The sequence below is a fragment of the Phacochoerus africanus genome, chromosome X, assembly GCF_016906955.1.
Source record: "Phacochoerus africanus isolate WHEZ1 chromosome X, ROS_Pafr_v1, whole genome shotgun sequence".
NCBI lineage: Eukaryota > Metazoa > Chordata > Mammalia > Artiodactyla > Suidae > Phacochoerus > Phacochoerus africanus.
In genome coordinates, this window is record NC_062560.1 from 68,273,765 (window position 1) to 68,291,735 (window position 17,971).

Sequence of the window (17,971 nt, forward strand, 5' to 3'; positions counted from 1 at the left end):
AAGGCTAGGAAGGAAGGAAGGAAGGAAGGAAGGAAGAAAGAAAGAAAGAAAGAAAGAAAGAAAGAAAGAAAGAAAGAAAGAAACAACAAAGATAAATCACTCAAATTTACTTCAAAGTGTTAGAAGGCTGAGTCAGAGATCTGAGCACACAATTGTGTGGAATATGAATTTTACTCAGTTTCTTAGCCTCTGGGTGAAACAAAGTGTTGTATGGGAGAATTCTAGCACAAGCCTGATCTCTGAGAAAGTAAACATAAAAAGAAACACATGAAAGAAGGGCAAAATAAATTTTAAAAAGTAGAGGGACACATGTATATGACAAAAGCTAGTTTATCTAAAAGGCATAATGATATGGATGATTAAGCAGTATATATACAGGCTAAGCACTTTACAACAGAAGCAATGAACTGGTAGACAGTGAATACAACTATCCATACCAACTTCTTTTTTTAATGTCTGAGATAAACTGTCCAGTTGATGAAAAAAAATCTACATAGAGAAGCCCACACACGCGTGCACACACACGCACACACGCACACACACACACACACAAATTTAGTCAGTACGCTAATAAGCTAGTGAATGTTTTGGAGAGCATCCTATTGCTGAAAGATACACAGTAAGCCATAACACACAATTCTGTTTTCATAAACGATATACATGCTAAAATTTTAAAGCTTGGAATTAAAATATTATTAGCATTCATGAGAAATATTACAATTCATTGACAATTAGTATCTGGCATAGGAATAGATTTGTACATGTATATGCTCGCATGGATCTAAACATAACAGTGTTTTTTGTCTTAATTCACTTAAGATTTATAGACTTTTCTTCAAAATTCTTAGCTCATTTTCTACTTGCTTCACTATGGCTAAACCCAGATCTTAATTAGGTTTAAAGGATTTCTAAAAAATTAAAGTGATAAACTATTCAATGTAATACAAATTACAAACACATTCACTGGAGGCCGTATTACAAAAAAAGCAAAGTATAAATTGGAGGGGGATGGGGAGTCCAGATATAAAAGTAAAATATTGTCTTCCAAACTTTTATTTTCACACTTACTAAAATAATTTGCATGCAAACAGAAAATGATCTGTTTGTTTTATATTAAATGATAACTACATTCATCTAACATACCCTGGTGACTAACTCTTTAAATTCTAATAACAGAAATCAACATTACAGCAAAATGCTGTTCACTAGTATTTTCACAGTATTTCACTACATATAAAATATGCTTAAAAATGTCTTCAACCTTAGTACTCTAATTATCTAAACCTAGAAAATCTTGACATTTGGGAAATAAATGTGCCATTTTTATTTTTCAAAATAAATTATAAATAAAGCTTGAGATAGCTAAATCACACAAATGGCAATTCTTCTACATTTAAAGAGTTCAGCTCTTCATAGAAGAATGTCAAAAAAATTTTCACACTAAAATGATACACATGATACACATTTGGGTATATCCATGAATTTAAGGAACATGTTACCTTGAATAGGGTAGGCCAAAGTGTTATCAATTCCAGGAAAACACAAACAAAAATTTAGTCTAAATGTCCAAGAGATGAATAACTAAAATAGTACACTTTAGCAAAAATCAAGTGTAGAATTTCAAACATGAACATTTTTGAATCTATATTATGGGTAAAGGTGGCAGTTACAACCAGAAGCAGTTTTGGTTTAGTGACAAGAAGACTACAACAACCAAAAAATCAGCTTGATCTACTGTCCAGTAACATAAGTTAGTTCCATTAATAATTCACAATACTTTCTTAAAGCCTGAACATCATTTCTACTGCAAGTGAAAATTGCTTAAAGATGTTGATCTAAGAATAAACCCCACCCAGCCCAACCAAAAAAGCAAAGTTATGTGTGTACTCCTTCCCTCTGCACTTAAGGATTTTCAGATGCATGAAATGATTGAAAGAATGAGACAAATACATTAGCTTAAGAAATATCCTGGGATTACTAAGCATACATTAAGAAGTTTCTTTCATTCCTCAAGTCTGATCTATGTACAACAAATCTGTTGTTACAAAAACAGGTATCAGCATTATCCTTCTTACCTCAAAAATCTAAGCATCTAATGAATTAGCGAATTTACAATCTTTCAAATTGAGGAGTAAAATTGATTTTGGAACTCAAGCTCACTTACGAAATCATGTGCACTCTACTGCTGTAAACAAGACCATAGTTTTAAAAGATTTTTTTCATTTATACAATAATGACTCAAAATATCAGTGTACAGTGCAACGAGGTTCTTTTCTGAAAGATTATAACAGAAGAACCCTTTGGAATGGTATGAGCAGAACGTTGATTCAAAATATTAGCTAGCCAAAACACTCAAACTAGGTGCTGTGTTACATTTTAAAATTCAAAACCAGTCACCCACAGCTGTTAAAGAGTAAGTGGTAGAAGAGACATATAAGCAGTTGATCATGTCTACTTACACAAATATGTTCTAAGAAAAGCCTAATAAGGTAGAACATACTATACTTAAGAAAGTTTAATTACAACTATTAATTTGAGAGCTGATACAATTATTAACAACCTCTCAGCTTATAATTTATGAGTATTCATTCCCACCAAGCTTGTTCTATTTCTCCTTAGTCAGTAAGGAATAACGGCATCAATTTTACTTAATGTTTCCAGTAGTTGTAGTTAATAGAGGTAGCTGAGCTACTATTCAGTTATTCTTTGTGGATGAGGATTCTTCAAATGTTTAAGTTATTCTTTAAGCTATACAAGTTCTATTAATGCAATAAAATATAACAGGGAAAAGAAAATGGATGCAAGAAACTTTTGCATTTGGCACCTTATCTAGATTGATACCTCAAGTATTCTTTTTTAATAAAGTTAATGCACACATCAGGACACACCACAAAGATTTGCTACATATTTACAAGGCACCAACCCTTTCTCACCTTTAACATGAATTAAGCAAATCAATGAAAAGCATATTAAGAACCCCCCACCCCCCAAAAAAAACTGTAGTATAAATATATACTTCAGTTCAGTACAATTCATGAAAGTTTGGCCTGGGAAGAGTAAAATAATCCAGATCGTTCTTACAATATAGAAACTGTAAACATTTAATAGCTGCCTTTAGGATTGGTGTATTGTGCAAAAGTTATTATTACTGGTACAGGAATCAAAATGGCAAAAACAAACTATATAAAACTCTGTAAGAAGGTGCTATACTTCTGTGATACAAAAGCAAAAGAGGGATATTCCATTGAGATAAAAATGTCATGCTACTCTAAGAAGCTGAATGCTCCTTTATGTAGTATATCTGTAGTGTCTGTGGTGTGTGTGTGTGTGTGTGTGTGTGTGTGTGTGTGTGTGTGTAGAATTTTTTTTTTAAATTTAAGGCCTAATGAGTAAGGCTTGTTTGAACAAATGAAGTGTGGAGATTAAAAGTCTTGAAAACAAATGTATACTGGCATAATGGAAAAGCACCAATGTGAAAGGAAGCAGAAGTCCCCACACAACTTGCTTTGTAGATTTCCTGGTAAATTCCCTGCAGTAGAAGGCCATTGAATTTTTTAAATTATTCTAAATTTATTAACTGTTAATAATTCCATCCCATGAGATGGCTAACCCTGGCTTTTTCTGTCATTTTACGCACTCTGCCTGATCTGGATGTACCAAGATTCAGAGGATCTTCAGTGGACACAAAATTGTCATTATCAGAATCATCATTATATAAAACAGTCCTCCTGCCTTGGTTTCTTGTTTTAATTCGAGGCAGTCTACTGAAACGTCCTGAAAACATGGTATCAAATTCATCATCTGCAATACGTGCACGTTTGGCTCTGGTGGCTCCTCTAGAAGAACCTCTTCCTCCTCTCCCTCTCCCTCTCCCTCTTGTGCCACCTCCACCCCTTCCTCGACTACCTCGTCCCCTGCCTCCTCTTCCTCTTCCTCCTCTACTCCATCTACCCCATCTGCCCCATCTGCCTCTTCCTCCCGTGCCTCTTGTCTTCCAGTTTCTTTTTCCATTGGCATATTGCTTTCTGAGTTTTCTTTTAGGCCTAGTTTGTATGAATTTGCTATAGTCATGGTCTCCATCTACGTAATCTTGATCTGTTCTGGAAGTTGATTCAGAGTCAGAATCAGAACCACAGGTACTTTCAGAACTTAAACTGGATCCTAACTCTCCACTCTCTGAGGAAGATAAATGCGATTTCTCTTTTGTTTCTTTTTTCTCTTTCTCTTCTCTTCCCATGCTTTCATCTTCTGATGCACTAAGTAGTTTTCTCTTGATTCCTGTCCGGGGCTCTCTGCCATCACCATTTGTAAGGGGTCCATCAAGGGAGTGATCTAAATCAAGATGAATGGTTTTTAAAAGTTAAGTTTTGACATTGATAAGATGGTTATTTAGGTTCAAAAGTAAAATAAACAGTTTATCAAAACTATTCGGTGCCCAAAGATGGATGTGGTAAAATCATTGAGAATATGAACTTATTGTTTAATTTTTGTGCTTTATTATTTTTGGCCTTGCCTGTGGCATGCATAAGTTCCCAGGGCAGGGATTGAATCTGAGCCACAGCAATGACAATGTTGAATCCTTAACTGCTATGCCACCAGGGAACTCCCTGGTGTATGAATTTAAATTTGTGGGAAATGGAAGATACTAAAGTTTCAATTTTTGTCTACTTTTTTCATGTGATGAGGGAAGTATGGAGGGATGATGGGTGGCAAGGTAGCTAGGCAGAAATTTTAAGGGCTTAAGTTCTAGAAGGAATTATCTGGGAACATATATCAGAATAATTTTGCTCATTCATTCAACAAATATTATTGATTAGCTAATATGAGCCAGGCACTGTTTGGAGCTTGGAATATAGCAATGATGAGACAAAGTCCTTGCTCTTTGAACTTATATTTTAGTGTGGAAAACTTGATAGACAATGAAGTGAACAAATAATATAATTTCAAATAATAGTGTGAGCTATAAAGAAAAGAAAGGTGGATAAAAAAGAATGCAAATATATGCAAGGGGGATATATTTTAGATAGGGAAGACTTTTCTTTTGAGGTGGTATTTGAGAAAAGAACTGAATAAAGTTAGATCTTGGGAAAGAACATCCAGTGGAGGGTACTGAAACCCACTATAACTAGAGCAAAAGAGAAAAACAGGGAGTAACAGGAGATGACTGGTAGTGGAGGGTTTTAAAGCTAGATAATGACAGAATCAGATTCATATTATTAAAAGAATGTTATGGCTGCTATATAGAGAACAGAATATAGAAGGGGTAAGATTGAAAGCAGAGATCAGTTGAGAATACACTGTAATACTCTAGGTAAGATATAATAAGGGTAAGATATAATAAGATATAATAATAGAGGTGATGAGAAGTGATTAGATTCAGAATATTTCCTTCTGCAGGAGTTACCAGAACCAATCTTTAAAGTTCTAACTACAGGAATTGCTGATGGATTGGATGGCAAGTGTTAAGCATAAAATGAAGGTCAACTCCTAGGTTTTATGGCCTGAATAACGGGGTGAATGGTAGAGATATTTTGCAAGGTTAGAGAACCATGGAGGAGGAATAGGTTTGGGCAAGCTAGTGGGGAAAAAAAAATTCAAGATTCTAGTTTTAAATACTACTAGAAATCCAAGCAAAGAAATTAAAAAAAGAGAGAGAAAAAAGGAAGTGGATATACTATTTCAGAACTCAGGGGAGACTTAGAGAAAGCTTGAGATATAATTTTGGAAATTTTCATTAAAGAGATAACATTTAGTGTGAAGAGAACTGAGAGAACTCATTGAGAGAACAAGTAAAGAGAAAAGGTGGCTGAGGACTGAGACTTGGGATATTCCATCATTTAAAGATGAAGAATAATTGGCAAAGATAAGTAAAAAAGGAGAAAAACAAGCAAGTATGGACTGGAAAAATTGGAGAGAGCAAACAGCAGGGCTGTTTGGTAACCACAGTTACAAGATAAATCTAATAGTTTAGGTGTTAGGTTTTGATTTCTGCGTCCTCCTGCCCACCCAAAATACATATGTTGAAGCTCTAACTCCCAATATGACTGTATATGGACAAAGGGCCTTTAAGGAAGTAATTAAAGTTAAATGAAATCATAAGGGTAGGTGGGCCCTAATGCACCAGGACTGATGTCCTTATAGGAAGAGAAAGACACACCAGTGCTTGCTCATTCTCTCCCTGCCTATATGCACAGAGAAAAAGCCACATGAGGAGAAAGGGAAAAGGTGGGCATCAGAAAGCCAGCAAGAAAACCCTCACCAGACATTACCTTTATTGGCACCTTAATCTTGGATTTTGAGCTTCCCAAACAATGAAAAAATAAATGTCTGTTCTAAGTATACGAAAAGGTGTTCCACATCTCTAACAATCAGGGAAATGCAAATCAAAACCATGACCAGATATTACTTCACACATGTTAGGATGGCTAATATCAAAAGGATCAAAGCATTGGAGAGGATGTGGAGAAAAAGGAATCCTTGTGGACTTATGGTGAGAAAGTAAATTAGTATAGCTATTTATGGAAATTAGTATGGAAGTTCCTTAAAAAATTAATAATAGAACTACCATTTGATCCAGCAATCCCACTTTTGGGTATATATCTAAAGAAACTGAAATCAGGATCTTGAAGAGATGTTTGTATTCTCATGTTTAATACAGCATTATTCTCAAGAGCCAAGACATGGAAACAACCTGTACAGATGAAATGGATAAAAAAGAAATCTTTCCATTTAGGAAAACATGCATGGAACTGGAGGACATTATGCTAAGCAAAATGAGCAAGACACAAAAAGAGAAATATTGTATATCACTTATATGTGTAACCTAAAACAGTCATACTCAAAGAAGCAGAGAGTAGCATGGTGGTTGCCAGGGGCTGAAGGAGAAATTGCGGAGGTATCAGTCAAAAGGGTACAAAGATTGAGTTATTCTAGATATCACATGTACATCATGGTGACTATAGTTAACAATACTGTGTTGTATACTTGAAATTTGCCAAGAAGATAACCATAAATCTTCTCAACACATAAAAACACACACATACAATAACTATATAGAGGTGATATATATGTTAATTAGTTTGACTCTGGTGACTATTTCACAGTTTAAACATATATCAAAACATCAAGTTATTTAAATACATACAATTTTTATATGTCAATGCTATCTCAAGAAAGCTGCTAAAAAAATGAATTTCTGTTGTTCAAGCTACCCAGTCTGTGGTATCTTGTGACAGCCCAAGAGGACTGCTATACTAGGCTAGAGATTACAGGGATAGCAGTACATACTGTACACAATAAATTTAAGTCATATTAGAGTTGTAGAATTCACAAAACTTAGCAACTGACACTTATGAGGGATAAAATATGAGTCAAAGAACACTGCAAAATTCTAAGTTGGATGACTCAGAAGGTGATGGTGCCATTAGCTAAAACACTGAGTGCAGAAAAAAAAAGCAAATTGAGAAAGAAAGATGCACCCAGGAAAAATTATTTTAGGAAGTACTATAAATGAGACTGGTATAATAAAGAGATGTTTATGATATATGAATTTGGAGAGTCATCAGCATAAAGATGACCGATGTAGTTATTAGATTCCTTTATTTGTAGAAGACAAAAAAGTGGTAAACTGTAAATAGAAGGCATGAAGGACCAAAGAAAATACAAAATATAGGAGAAACAGAGATATAGGAGAATCAGTAGCATATAAAAGCCAGGCAGTAGAGCTCCTAGAGGGGCATTCAATATCATGTAATGACATAAGAGAGATTAAGCAGATGGGGACTTAAAAAAGGACACTGGTTGGTCATTGAAGATTACTGGTGATACTGGGATAATTGTGGGGTGAGTGGTGAGGGCAGAGGCCAGACAACAAAGGATAAAGGAATGTTCAGATGGAAAGAAAATTGACAGTGAAGAGAAGAGCAAAAAGAAGAAGGAAGTGGCATGAGTACATAATGGGCAGCAGGATCAGAGGAGAGGGTAAAGATATAGACTGGGAAAAATGAAGACACTAATTATTTTAAAAGTAATCAGATACATTTCTTTTTTTTTTTTTTCCAGGACCACACCTGCAGCATATGGAGGTTCCCAGGCTAGGGGTCCAATTGGAGCTTTTGCCGCTGGCCTACACCACAGCCACAGCAACATAGGATCCGAGCTGTGTCTGCGACCTATACCACAGCTCATGGCAATGCCGGATCCTTAACCCACTGAGTGAGGCCAGGGATAGAACCTGCGCCCTCATGGATGCTAGTCAGGTTCGTTAACCACTGAGCCACGAAGGGAACCCCAAATCTGATACATTTCAATATTTCTCACATAACTGACACAAAATATATATTTAGAATGTCTATTTTTGTTATTTGATACTTCAGTAGCAATAAGCTACTTAATCTTCCAATAAAACTTATATAAAATAGAAATATCTATTCCAATAAAGATATTGGCAAAAGAATATTAACTATTTTTTACAAACTTTAAATATATGAACATATTAGAACTTTCTTTGGACATGTTCAGGGTCCATAACATAGGATTAAGTATAAGGAGTTCCCTGGTAGTTCAACAGGCTAAACATCCAGTGTTGCCATTGCAGTGGCTTGGGTTGTTGCCATGGCACGGGTTCAATCCCTGGCCCAGGAATGGCCACATGCCACAGGCATGGTGAAAAGAAAAAAAAAAAATCTTAAAGTACTTATAATCAATGCTGCTAGACAAGGACCAAATGGATGCACCTGATAATGAATTATTAGGTCAGTTACTTCTTTTTAAGCAGTAAAAATTATTCTTCAAATAAAAGCTTCATGAAAGCTCATTACATGAAATAAAAACCAGAGTTGTTCTGGTTGAATGGTGAAAGCTCTTCTGAAATTTTCTTTTCTTTTTTTTTTTTTTTTTGCTTTTTAGGGCCGCACCTGTGGCATATGGAAGTTCCCAGGCCTAGGGGTCCAGTCAGAGCTGCAGCTGTTGGCCTATGTCATAGCCCCACAATGTGGGATCTGAGCCACTTCTGCAACCTACACCACAGCTGGTGGCAACGCTGGATCCTTAACCCACTGAGTGATGCCAGGGATCGAACCTGCATCCTCAGGGATACTGGTTGGGTTCATAACCCAGCGAGCCACAATGGGAACTCCCTCTTCTGAGAATTTTTCAAGTACCTTTGTGGATTACCCAGAAATAGGGCAGTCTGAAAGCCCCTGAATTATTGAGACAGTGGGCCTAAACTAAGAGAATATCTGAGTTATTTTTATATAAATGGAAAACCAAAGGCAGATAGTAGAAGTAGGTGTTGACTGAAATAAGGCTCATTTTTCAACACAAATCCTTTTGTAAAATTGGAGTAGCCCCTAAAAATATGATGCCTATTTAAAGATGATTTTGGAAATTTTCTCCTTTCTTCTCAATATAGCTTAATAACACACACACACAAAATCCCAAATATGTCTAACAGTCTTATTTTGGGGAAAGATCTATTTAGTTTTTCCTCTCTACTCATTTTAAATTTTATTTTAAAAGACTAAGATACGTTTGGAAATCTGCTGATGGCCTGTTCCTAGTTGTTGATATGAAATCCTTATTTGACTCAAATTCAACAATGTAGAATTCTTCATTAACTATATGGACACAATAATTTTTACTACCTAAATAATCAGCTTTTAAATGATTTGTCTGCCATCATAAAGGGACAAAGAATAAATGCCCTGTCCATATTTATTTCTTACCTTGTTTAATTGGCAAAACTCTATTTCGAAATGATTTGGCTTTCCCTGGGTCATGGCTATTTCCACTTCGGCTATATCCACTGAAGCTGGATGAAGAAAATGGCCCATCCAGTTCATCATCAAGTAAATACAGTGAAAGTCCTTCAGCAGCATCTGAAACTTATATTTAAAAAGACTGTAATGTTAACATATTTATCATGTTTTCAGTAAAATTAAACAGCCTTTTTAAAAAACTGTATTTCACTCAGTTATTTTATTACTCTAACATCAAAATTACAAGTTGTCTGAAGGAGGAAATATGAATATTTTGAGAACAAATATTTTATCACACTATAAGCTTTTAAGCAGAGAATGTCAGAAAAACTTATCCAAGAAGACCACCTCCCCACATAATGAATATTTAATTCTTATGTTGGCAAATATATTATAGATGAGTGGTCTGAGATATTGCTGATGTTAAAAATCATAAGTCACATAATTTAAAAACTACCTGACTTTAAAATCCATCTAATCTTAACACTCTCACTTTAAAAATGAGGAAACTGAATCTTATGACCTAATGTCTTACCCAGGGCCACACAGATAGAAGAACTAGGGATAAAACACAACTTTCTACACCCAAATCCACTTCTCTCTACATTATAAACCATGCTGCCTCTTCTATATCCTTAAGCAGTAAAAATTAGTATTAAACTAAAATATAGAACACCAAAAAAAGGACATATTTACCAGGAGATGAGAAAGGAGAGCTAGTCCTGGCATAAGACACTGAGGTATTCTGGTCATTTTTGGGCTGCAACTTCATTAGTTTCTGTTTCCCTTTTGGACTATAAGTAAAAATATGTAATAATAAACACTTTTTCTATTAGCAACATATTACGATAGAGAGTATGATACAAAATGCTTAAGTGAAGCAACAAAGAAATGCAATATATTATAAGTGAAATGCTTCAAATCGGTAACAGGACGAAGTTAAATTTCAATCACTAAAATTAAAAAAAAAAAGGTTTTGGTGGAGTTCAGTTGTGGCTCAGTGGGTTACGAACCCGAACAGTATCTATGAGGATGTGGGTTTGATCCCTGGCCTCACTCAGTGGATTAAGGATCTGGTGTTACCGTGAGCTGTGTCACAGACATAGCTTGGATCCTGCATCGCTAAGGTTGTGGCATAGGCTGGCAATAGCAGCTCCGATTCAACTCCTAGCCTGGAAATTTCCATACGCTGCAGATGCAACCCTGAAAAAGCAAAAAGGTTTCAGTGTAGTAAAAACCACATAAACAAAGCTTTGGGTTATCAGCTCCATCTTTACACAGGTGTAAAAAAGTTCTTAAAAAATCTTTTGAGTCTTAGGATCCCCTCAAAGCAGTCAATAAACTTTAAGAAGTTAAGTAATACATACAAAATACAAAAAACATAAACCTCTACATCAGTGTAGTATACCTAGGAGCTCTGCTACTAGATAATGAACTGCTGCTGCTTCTTAGACGTTTTCTGTACCGTGGCCTTCTCCTCTTCTGACTCTGGATTGCTGACTTATATTCAGAGATGATATTTTTAATACGACTTTCAAATAAGGCAGATAATCGCAGTGTCATGCTATAGATCTGAAAAGGTAGAAGTTAGTCTTGTTTTACTACTTTAATTATATAAAAATAAAAGGTATAAACATAGCTAAACAATACCAGCATTATCCTTTCAGACAAATAAATATATATATGCTATTTCCTACACTTTAAAAATTCATCCTGAGTAATTAAAACAAAATACCATTTTCACCTATAAATTAATAAAGATTTCTTAAAGATAGTAACTAATATTGGGAAAGGTAGGAAAAAAGATTCTCATAGATTGCCAGTGGGTATTTTAACTAGAACAGTCTAAGGATAATTTGCAGTATGTGCCAAAAACTTTAAAATATAAATTCTTTGGCTAATAATTTCATTTCTAGGAATATCCTAAGGAAATATCAGAGAATTATACACACAAAAAAATTATATTCAAAGATGCTTAATATGTGAGCCACAGTATTATTAATTTAAAGTGAAAAACTAAAAACAACCTAACTCCCTTCACCAGAACACTGGTGAAATAACAGAAAGCTACATATACAGAGGCATTAACACTTCTGTTTTCAGGGAGTAATAACAAAATGGGAAAATAAAAAAGGCTTCAAAATATAAAATTTGCTGTTTTAAAATATATAAACACATAAGTATATATGTAAATATAGAAAATAAATCAAATGTGCAAAAATTATGTGTGCAGAAATCAGTGAAAATTCATCTTATATTAGGTGAAAGTGAGCATGTACATACCTATTGCATAATTAATTTAAAAGTTAATCAGGAGTTCCCATTGTGGCTCAGTGGTAATGAACCCAACTAGTATCCATGAGGATGTGGGTTTAATCCCTGGCCTCGCTTAGTGGATTAAGGATCTTTTGTTGCTATGCTGTGGTGTAGGTCACAGACGCAGCTCAGATCCTGAGTTTCTATGGCTGTGGCGTAGGCCGGCAGTTGTAGCTCTGATTCTACCTCTAGCCTGGAAAATTCCATATGTCATACCTGTAGTGCTAAAAAGAAAAAAAAAAAGTTAATCAGATACTAGTGACAACAAAAGACAAAAATTGTTACTATTTTCTTGTTCTCAAGATATTTAAGTTGTGAGAAAACATAGGGAAAGCATTAAATGTATGAATAAACAGTTATAATTTCCCAATATGGTTCACTATTTGTTATAATAAAGGGAACATAAATATTCAGAGCTAATCCAGATATTTCATATAAATTAATCCTGTCAACCATTTTTATTTATCAAATTATTTATTGGACATATTAAAGAGTACTCAAATTTCTAGAATTCCTTTCCTTGACTTATCTCTGGCAAATATAGTTATTACTAAAGAATAAAGAAGAAGCATGTAGGAGAAGGGAAGAGGGGAGCTAATTTTAGAATGACAATGGTAAATATTATGCCTAATAAACTGTTTCAAATAAAGCACTGAGAATCAAACCTCAGTAACTATGGCAGAATGTTAGTACATACTTGTTCAGCAATTTAAAAACTGATAAAATAAAACTGCTTGATATATATTACTAAATGCTTATGTAATCAATCCACCTAATATTATTGGTTTTTCATACCCTTGACTTTTTATTAGAGGTATAAGCTTTGGAGTTGCTGAATATTTGGCGAACATCCTTATAAAATTCCAGAGGACTACCATAGTTTCCTGCTTCCAAAGTTTCTTTCACAGTGCTGAAGTCCATAGGAGTGTCTATAACATCTTGATAATCCTACAAAGAAGAATGTTATCAAACACACAGGCTGAGTAACAATACTATATAATACAATGGGACTAAGATTTCCATCACCAATCAACCATTAAAAAAACACACTGCTCTTCAATCTGCCAATTATCTCCCCCTAACTCCAAATCTTCCATTTAATAGAGCTCTTTTGATGGCTCGAGGAAAGAGCAGGGGCCTGTAGGAGGACCTTAGCTTTCATTCTTCAATGGATAACCATATGACTCTCTCAAGGGACAGAACAGAAAATCCACAGCCACTGGCTTCATCTCTACATACCTGGAAATATCTTGGAAATATATAGCTAATTTGTGACATGAGACTATTTAATTCTATGTGAATAATCCAATCTTCTACTTTCATTGAGCAATTTGCCAGGGAGTTGGCATGACAGCATTCTACCTAAATTGTCATTAGTTGAAGGTCAAAGTCAAACTGACCATGTCTATGCCTTCTTCCTATCTTCTTTTTTTTTAATAAATGGGACAGTTTTGCATCATCTAAAGTCATTGGTCTTATAGATTCATAATTAGTTTGACTTTTATTAGTTAGTCATTTGCATCATCTAAAGTCATTGGTCTTATAGATTCATAATTAGTTTGACTTTTATTAGTTTATTTTAACCCAAATCTTTCAAGTTAAGATATTCCTAGAGTTATCATATGAAATTACATCTGAAATTTATACCTATATATACCACAACCACCAATGATAAACATGTTGTAGGGTGAAAACCATAGTTGGTATTAGATCCTTCCTCCTATTTAGAATCATTAAGAAGTAAACCTCCCATCCCCCAAAAAAGAAGTAAAAGCACAGCATTTACTCAAAGGAAAAGTCGAAGGGCCAGAAGGGACAGAAGAAAGATATTACAAAAAGACAGATAATATTTTTCAAAGTATGAGACACTATAATTGATTGTAATGTATCTTTTTAATTTTTGTACATAAATCATAAAATAACCAAAAGTGTAATCCAACACAATATGGCTTATAAAACAAAGACTTTCAAAGAAGAAAAATATTGGAACTTTGTGTAATATGATGACCAAAAGATCCAGTCACTCTGCTGAATGAAATTCGAGTGAGAATGATCAGCTGTAATTACAGACATAATTATGTTGTATAGTTAATGTTTTCTACTCTGCAACAGTAGCTTTAGATCTACAGAAACAAATATCTACCCAGACGTTACAAAGAACTCTTGAGAATACATGTTGATTTAAAAAACAAAAAATGAACAACCAAAAACTCAAAGGTAAAAAGAGAGTGAGCAGAGTTAGAAAATAGCTTCACAAATGATTAAAGTTTTATTTACAGTACAGAAATTTTAAAAAGGAAAACAACACAAAAACAGGAGTTCCCATCGTGGCACAGTGGTTAACGAATCCGACTAGGAACCATGAGGTTGTGGGTTCAATCCCTGCCCTTGCTCAGTGGGTTAACGATCCGGCGTTGCCGTGAGCTGTGGTATAGGTTGCAGACGTGGCTCGGATCCCGCGTTGCTGTGGCTGTGGAGTAGGCCGGTGGCTACAGCTCCAATTCAACCCCTAGCCTGGGAACCTCCATATGCCGCGGGAGGGGCCCAAGAAATGGCAAAAAGACAAAAAAAAAAAATATATATATATATATATATCTTTTGAGAGACTACTAGGCTTACCTCACCAACAGGTGGATCTTGTTGGCGTTCTGGAATAACTGACTCAGAGGATTCATCCTCTTGCTCTTGATGGCCCTATTAGGGTAAAGAAGATATATTTCCAGATCACCGCAACAAAATATCAAGACTTGCAATGCAATTATGATTTAATACTTAAAGATCCATAAATAGGAATTTTGTTTTTACTGACTACATTTTTTTTACTCACTACAATTTAAGATGAAGGAATTCTACATTCACTACTATCTTCTACTCTGAAAAAAACAAAACTAATTTATTCTCCCTAAACTCACTACAAAACAAATCAAGCTTTGCTGAACATAATTTTGTTTCTTATTTAAATGATATTTTTTCCAACTGAAACCTGTGTATACAAAGAATATTGATATTTACTAATTTCAGAGGATGGTCTGAGGTACTTCTGAAATATTGCTGGACCTTTTCTCTGAAAAGTTAAGAGAGATGTGCTATCTATACTAAAGGTTATTTAACATGCAGATATACTCCTAGAAAAGGAATCATATAATCTAAGATTCATGTTTTCATCTTTCGTTAAAAGTAATAGGGTATATTGGTTACACTAAGTGATCATATCAAATATATGTATAATTTTTTTTTCTCTATTTGTCTTTTCTAGGGCTGCACCTGCAGCATATGGAGGTTCCCAGGCTAGGGGTCTAATCAGAGCTGTAGCCACCAACCTACGCCACAGCCACAGCAACACGGGATCTGAGCCACATCTGCGACCTACACCACAGCACAGAGCAATGCCAGATCCTTAACCCACTGAGCAAGGCCAGGGATCGAACCCGCAACCTCATGGTTCCTAGTCGGATTCATTAACCACTGAGCCACGACGGGAACTCCATATGTATAAATTAAACAGTGTTGTCACATGCTACCAAAGGTCTCCAGAGTGTAGAGAAGTATATTAGAAGTTAGTAAAATGCATTAAACAAATATCCAAAATAAAAGCAGGAAGGAACTGCAAAGATATTTAGATTTAAATTTGGTTTACAGAGTTGACACTGTGGCTCAGTGGTAACAAACCCAGCGAGTAACCATGAGGATGTGGGTTTGACCACTGGCCTTGCTCAGTGGGTTAAGGATTTGATGTTGCTGCAAGCTGTGGTATATGGGTCACAGACGTGGCTCAGATCCCCAGTTGCTGTGGCTGTGGCATAGGTCTGCAGATGCAGCTCCAATTTGACCCCTAGCCTGGGAATTTCCATATGCTGCATGTGCAGCCCTAAAAAGCAAAAATAAATAAATTTGGTTTATACCCGTGTAATTTACACACAAAGTACATGTCAGGCATTTTTAAAAGTCATGACTAATCACACTACCTATTTCATAATTCAAAGGCACATAAACGGAAGGACAAAGGAAGGGAGAAAGGGGGGAAAAGGCTCTTAGATCTTAGCATGAACATCTATGAGAAATTAGATATTGATAATTATTTAAATAACCGTATGCTTACTGGGTAGGAAAGATGATCAGATGGCTGTCGAAATGGCTCTGAATCTTCACGTTCATAAATTAGGCCCAAAAGTTCCTTGCATTGTTTTCTCCAAGCATCAGGATTACACTTTAAAGACTGTCTCCTGCCTCGGCATTTGACCTGTAGATTTAAAAAAAATTATATCTAAAAGCTCTTTCCTTAGGTCTTCATTGATTTTTCCCTGTCTTTCTAATGTGAATATATCTACATAAAACAGTGGCTGCTAATTAAAAGTTTCTTACTTTAGATTAAACATCATTCTCTTGGGCAAAAATATAAACAAATAAAAACTAGATATTATATTCATGGAAACAGAATACTAGTATTCTGAATTCTCATTTTGAGAAAATTTAAATCTCAAATATAACAAAGAAGAACAATTTTTTTACTATACAAGGTCAATAATTTTAATATATATTTTTTTGTCTTTTCTAGGGCGGTACCGGGGGCATATGGAGGTTCCCAGGGTAGGGGTCTAACCGGAGCTGTAGCTGCCAGCCCATGCCAGAGTCACAGGCGACAAGGTATCCGAGACCTGTCTGCAACCTACACCACAGCTCACATCAACGCCAGATCCTTAACCCACTGAGAGAGGCCAGGGATCAAACCCACATTCTCATGGTTCCTAGTCGGATTCGCTAACCACTGAGCCACAACAGGAACTCCTAATTTTAGTATCTTAATCTCTGCTGGTAGTTAAGAATGTTTGATAATGGCACCATAATCATCTCAAAATAACACTTGAACAAAGGTGTATACATATATATTTGCCCACAGCATGTGGATGTTCCTGACAAGTGATCACACTCATCGCATAGCAGCAACTTAAGCCACAGTAGTGACAATACCAGATCCTCAACAAACAACATAAGCCACCAGGGAACAACAATATTTTTAAGTAAATTCCTTATGGTCACAACAAATTTTGACCTTTACATTTTACGCATTTTTATACGATCTCTTAAAAGTATTTGGTGGTTTTTTTTGTTTGTTTGTTTTTTTGCTTTTTAAGGTCGCACCTGCGGCATATGGAGATTCCCAGGCTAGGGAGTCTAATCAGAGTTAAAGCTACAGCTGCCAGCCTACACCACAGCCATGGCAACACAGGATCAGTGCCGCATCTGTGGCCTACACCACAGCTCACGGCAATGCCGGATCCTTAACCCACTGAGCAAGGCCAGGGATTGAACCAGCAACCTCATGGTTCCTAGTCAGATTCTTTTCCTCTGCGCCATGATGGGAACTCCTCTTTCAGTATTTGAAAGGAAATTTTCCCTTATATACATTTATGTTTGCCTAATTATCATAGAGAGGAATTGTGCAGAACACAGTTAACATAACACATCTGAGGATATCTTTAGCAGGGCCTGCTTGCAAGGTTGGCCCATGAATGGCATCTGGGAATGGGAACTTGGCACTTGAACTCTTTCCTAAATAATAAAGGTGGTTTACTGTGCCCACACTGTTTGTACAATGAGTATAATTTGTGGTGAATACCCACTTTCCTGTATATTTCCTATGCTTTCCTGCTTTCTGAGAGTCTGGAATCTTGGCATGTGCTAGTCAGATGGTATCTACATAAGAGCCTCCAATAAATTCCTTGGCAGTTCTAATCACACAGATATTGCTACATTTTCATTGTGGAAGAAGAGTGTATTCTGTGTGGTCTCTCAGAGGAGAGAGAGAGAACATAATGAAATCCGAACATGGATTCCTCCAGATTCTGCCTGTATCTTTTTCCCTGTGATCTAGCTGTTGTATCCTTACTGTATCACTG

The 17,971-nt window shown here is 35.6% G+C and overlaps 1 protein-coding gene across 2 annotated transcripts in view; it reads right to left on the reverse strand.

Moving 5' to 3' along the window:
• Positions 1–314: 314 nt before the first annotated feature.
• The window catches only part of BRWD3 (bromodomain and WD repeat domain containing 3), a 154,379-nt gene continuing 136,722 nt past the window's right edge, over positions 315–17,971 (reverse strand). For both annotated transcript variants that reach the window (XM_047764806.1, XM_047764807.1), the window contains exons 35-41: positions 16,174–16,314; positions 14,694–14,768; positions 12,870–13,022; positions 11,167–11,330; positions 10,455–10,552; positions 9,726–9,884; positions 315–4,332 (exon numbers count right to left, since the gene is read on the reverse strand). In XM_047764806.1, the coding sequence (XP_047620762.1) occupies positions 3,581–4,332; positions 9,726–9,884; positions 10,455–10,552; positions 11,167–11,330; positions 12,870–13,022; positions 14,694–14,768; positions 16,174–16,314 (1,542 nt within the window). In that variant the 3' untranslated portion in view covers positions 315–3,580. The remainder of the gene's footprint in view (positions 4,333–9,725; positions 9,885–10,454; positions 10,553–11,166; positions 11,331–12,869; positions 13,023–14,693; positions 14,769–16,173; positions 16,315–17,971) is intronic.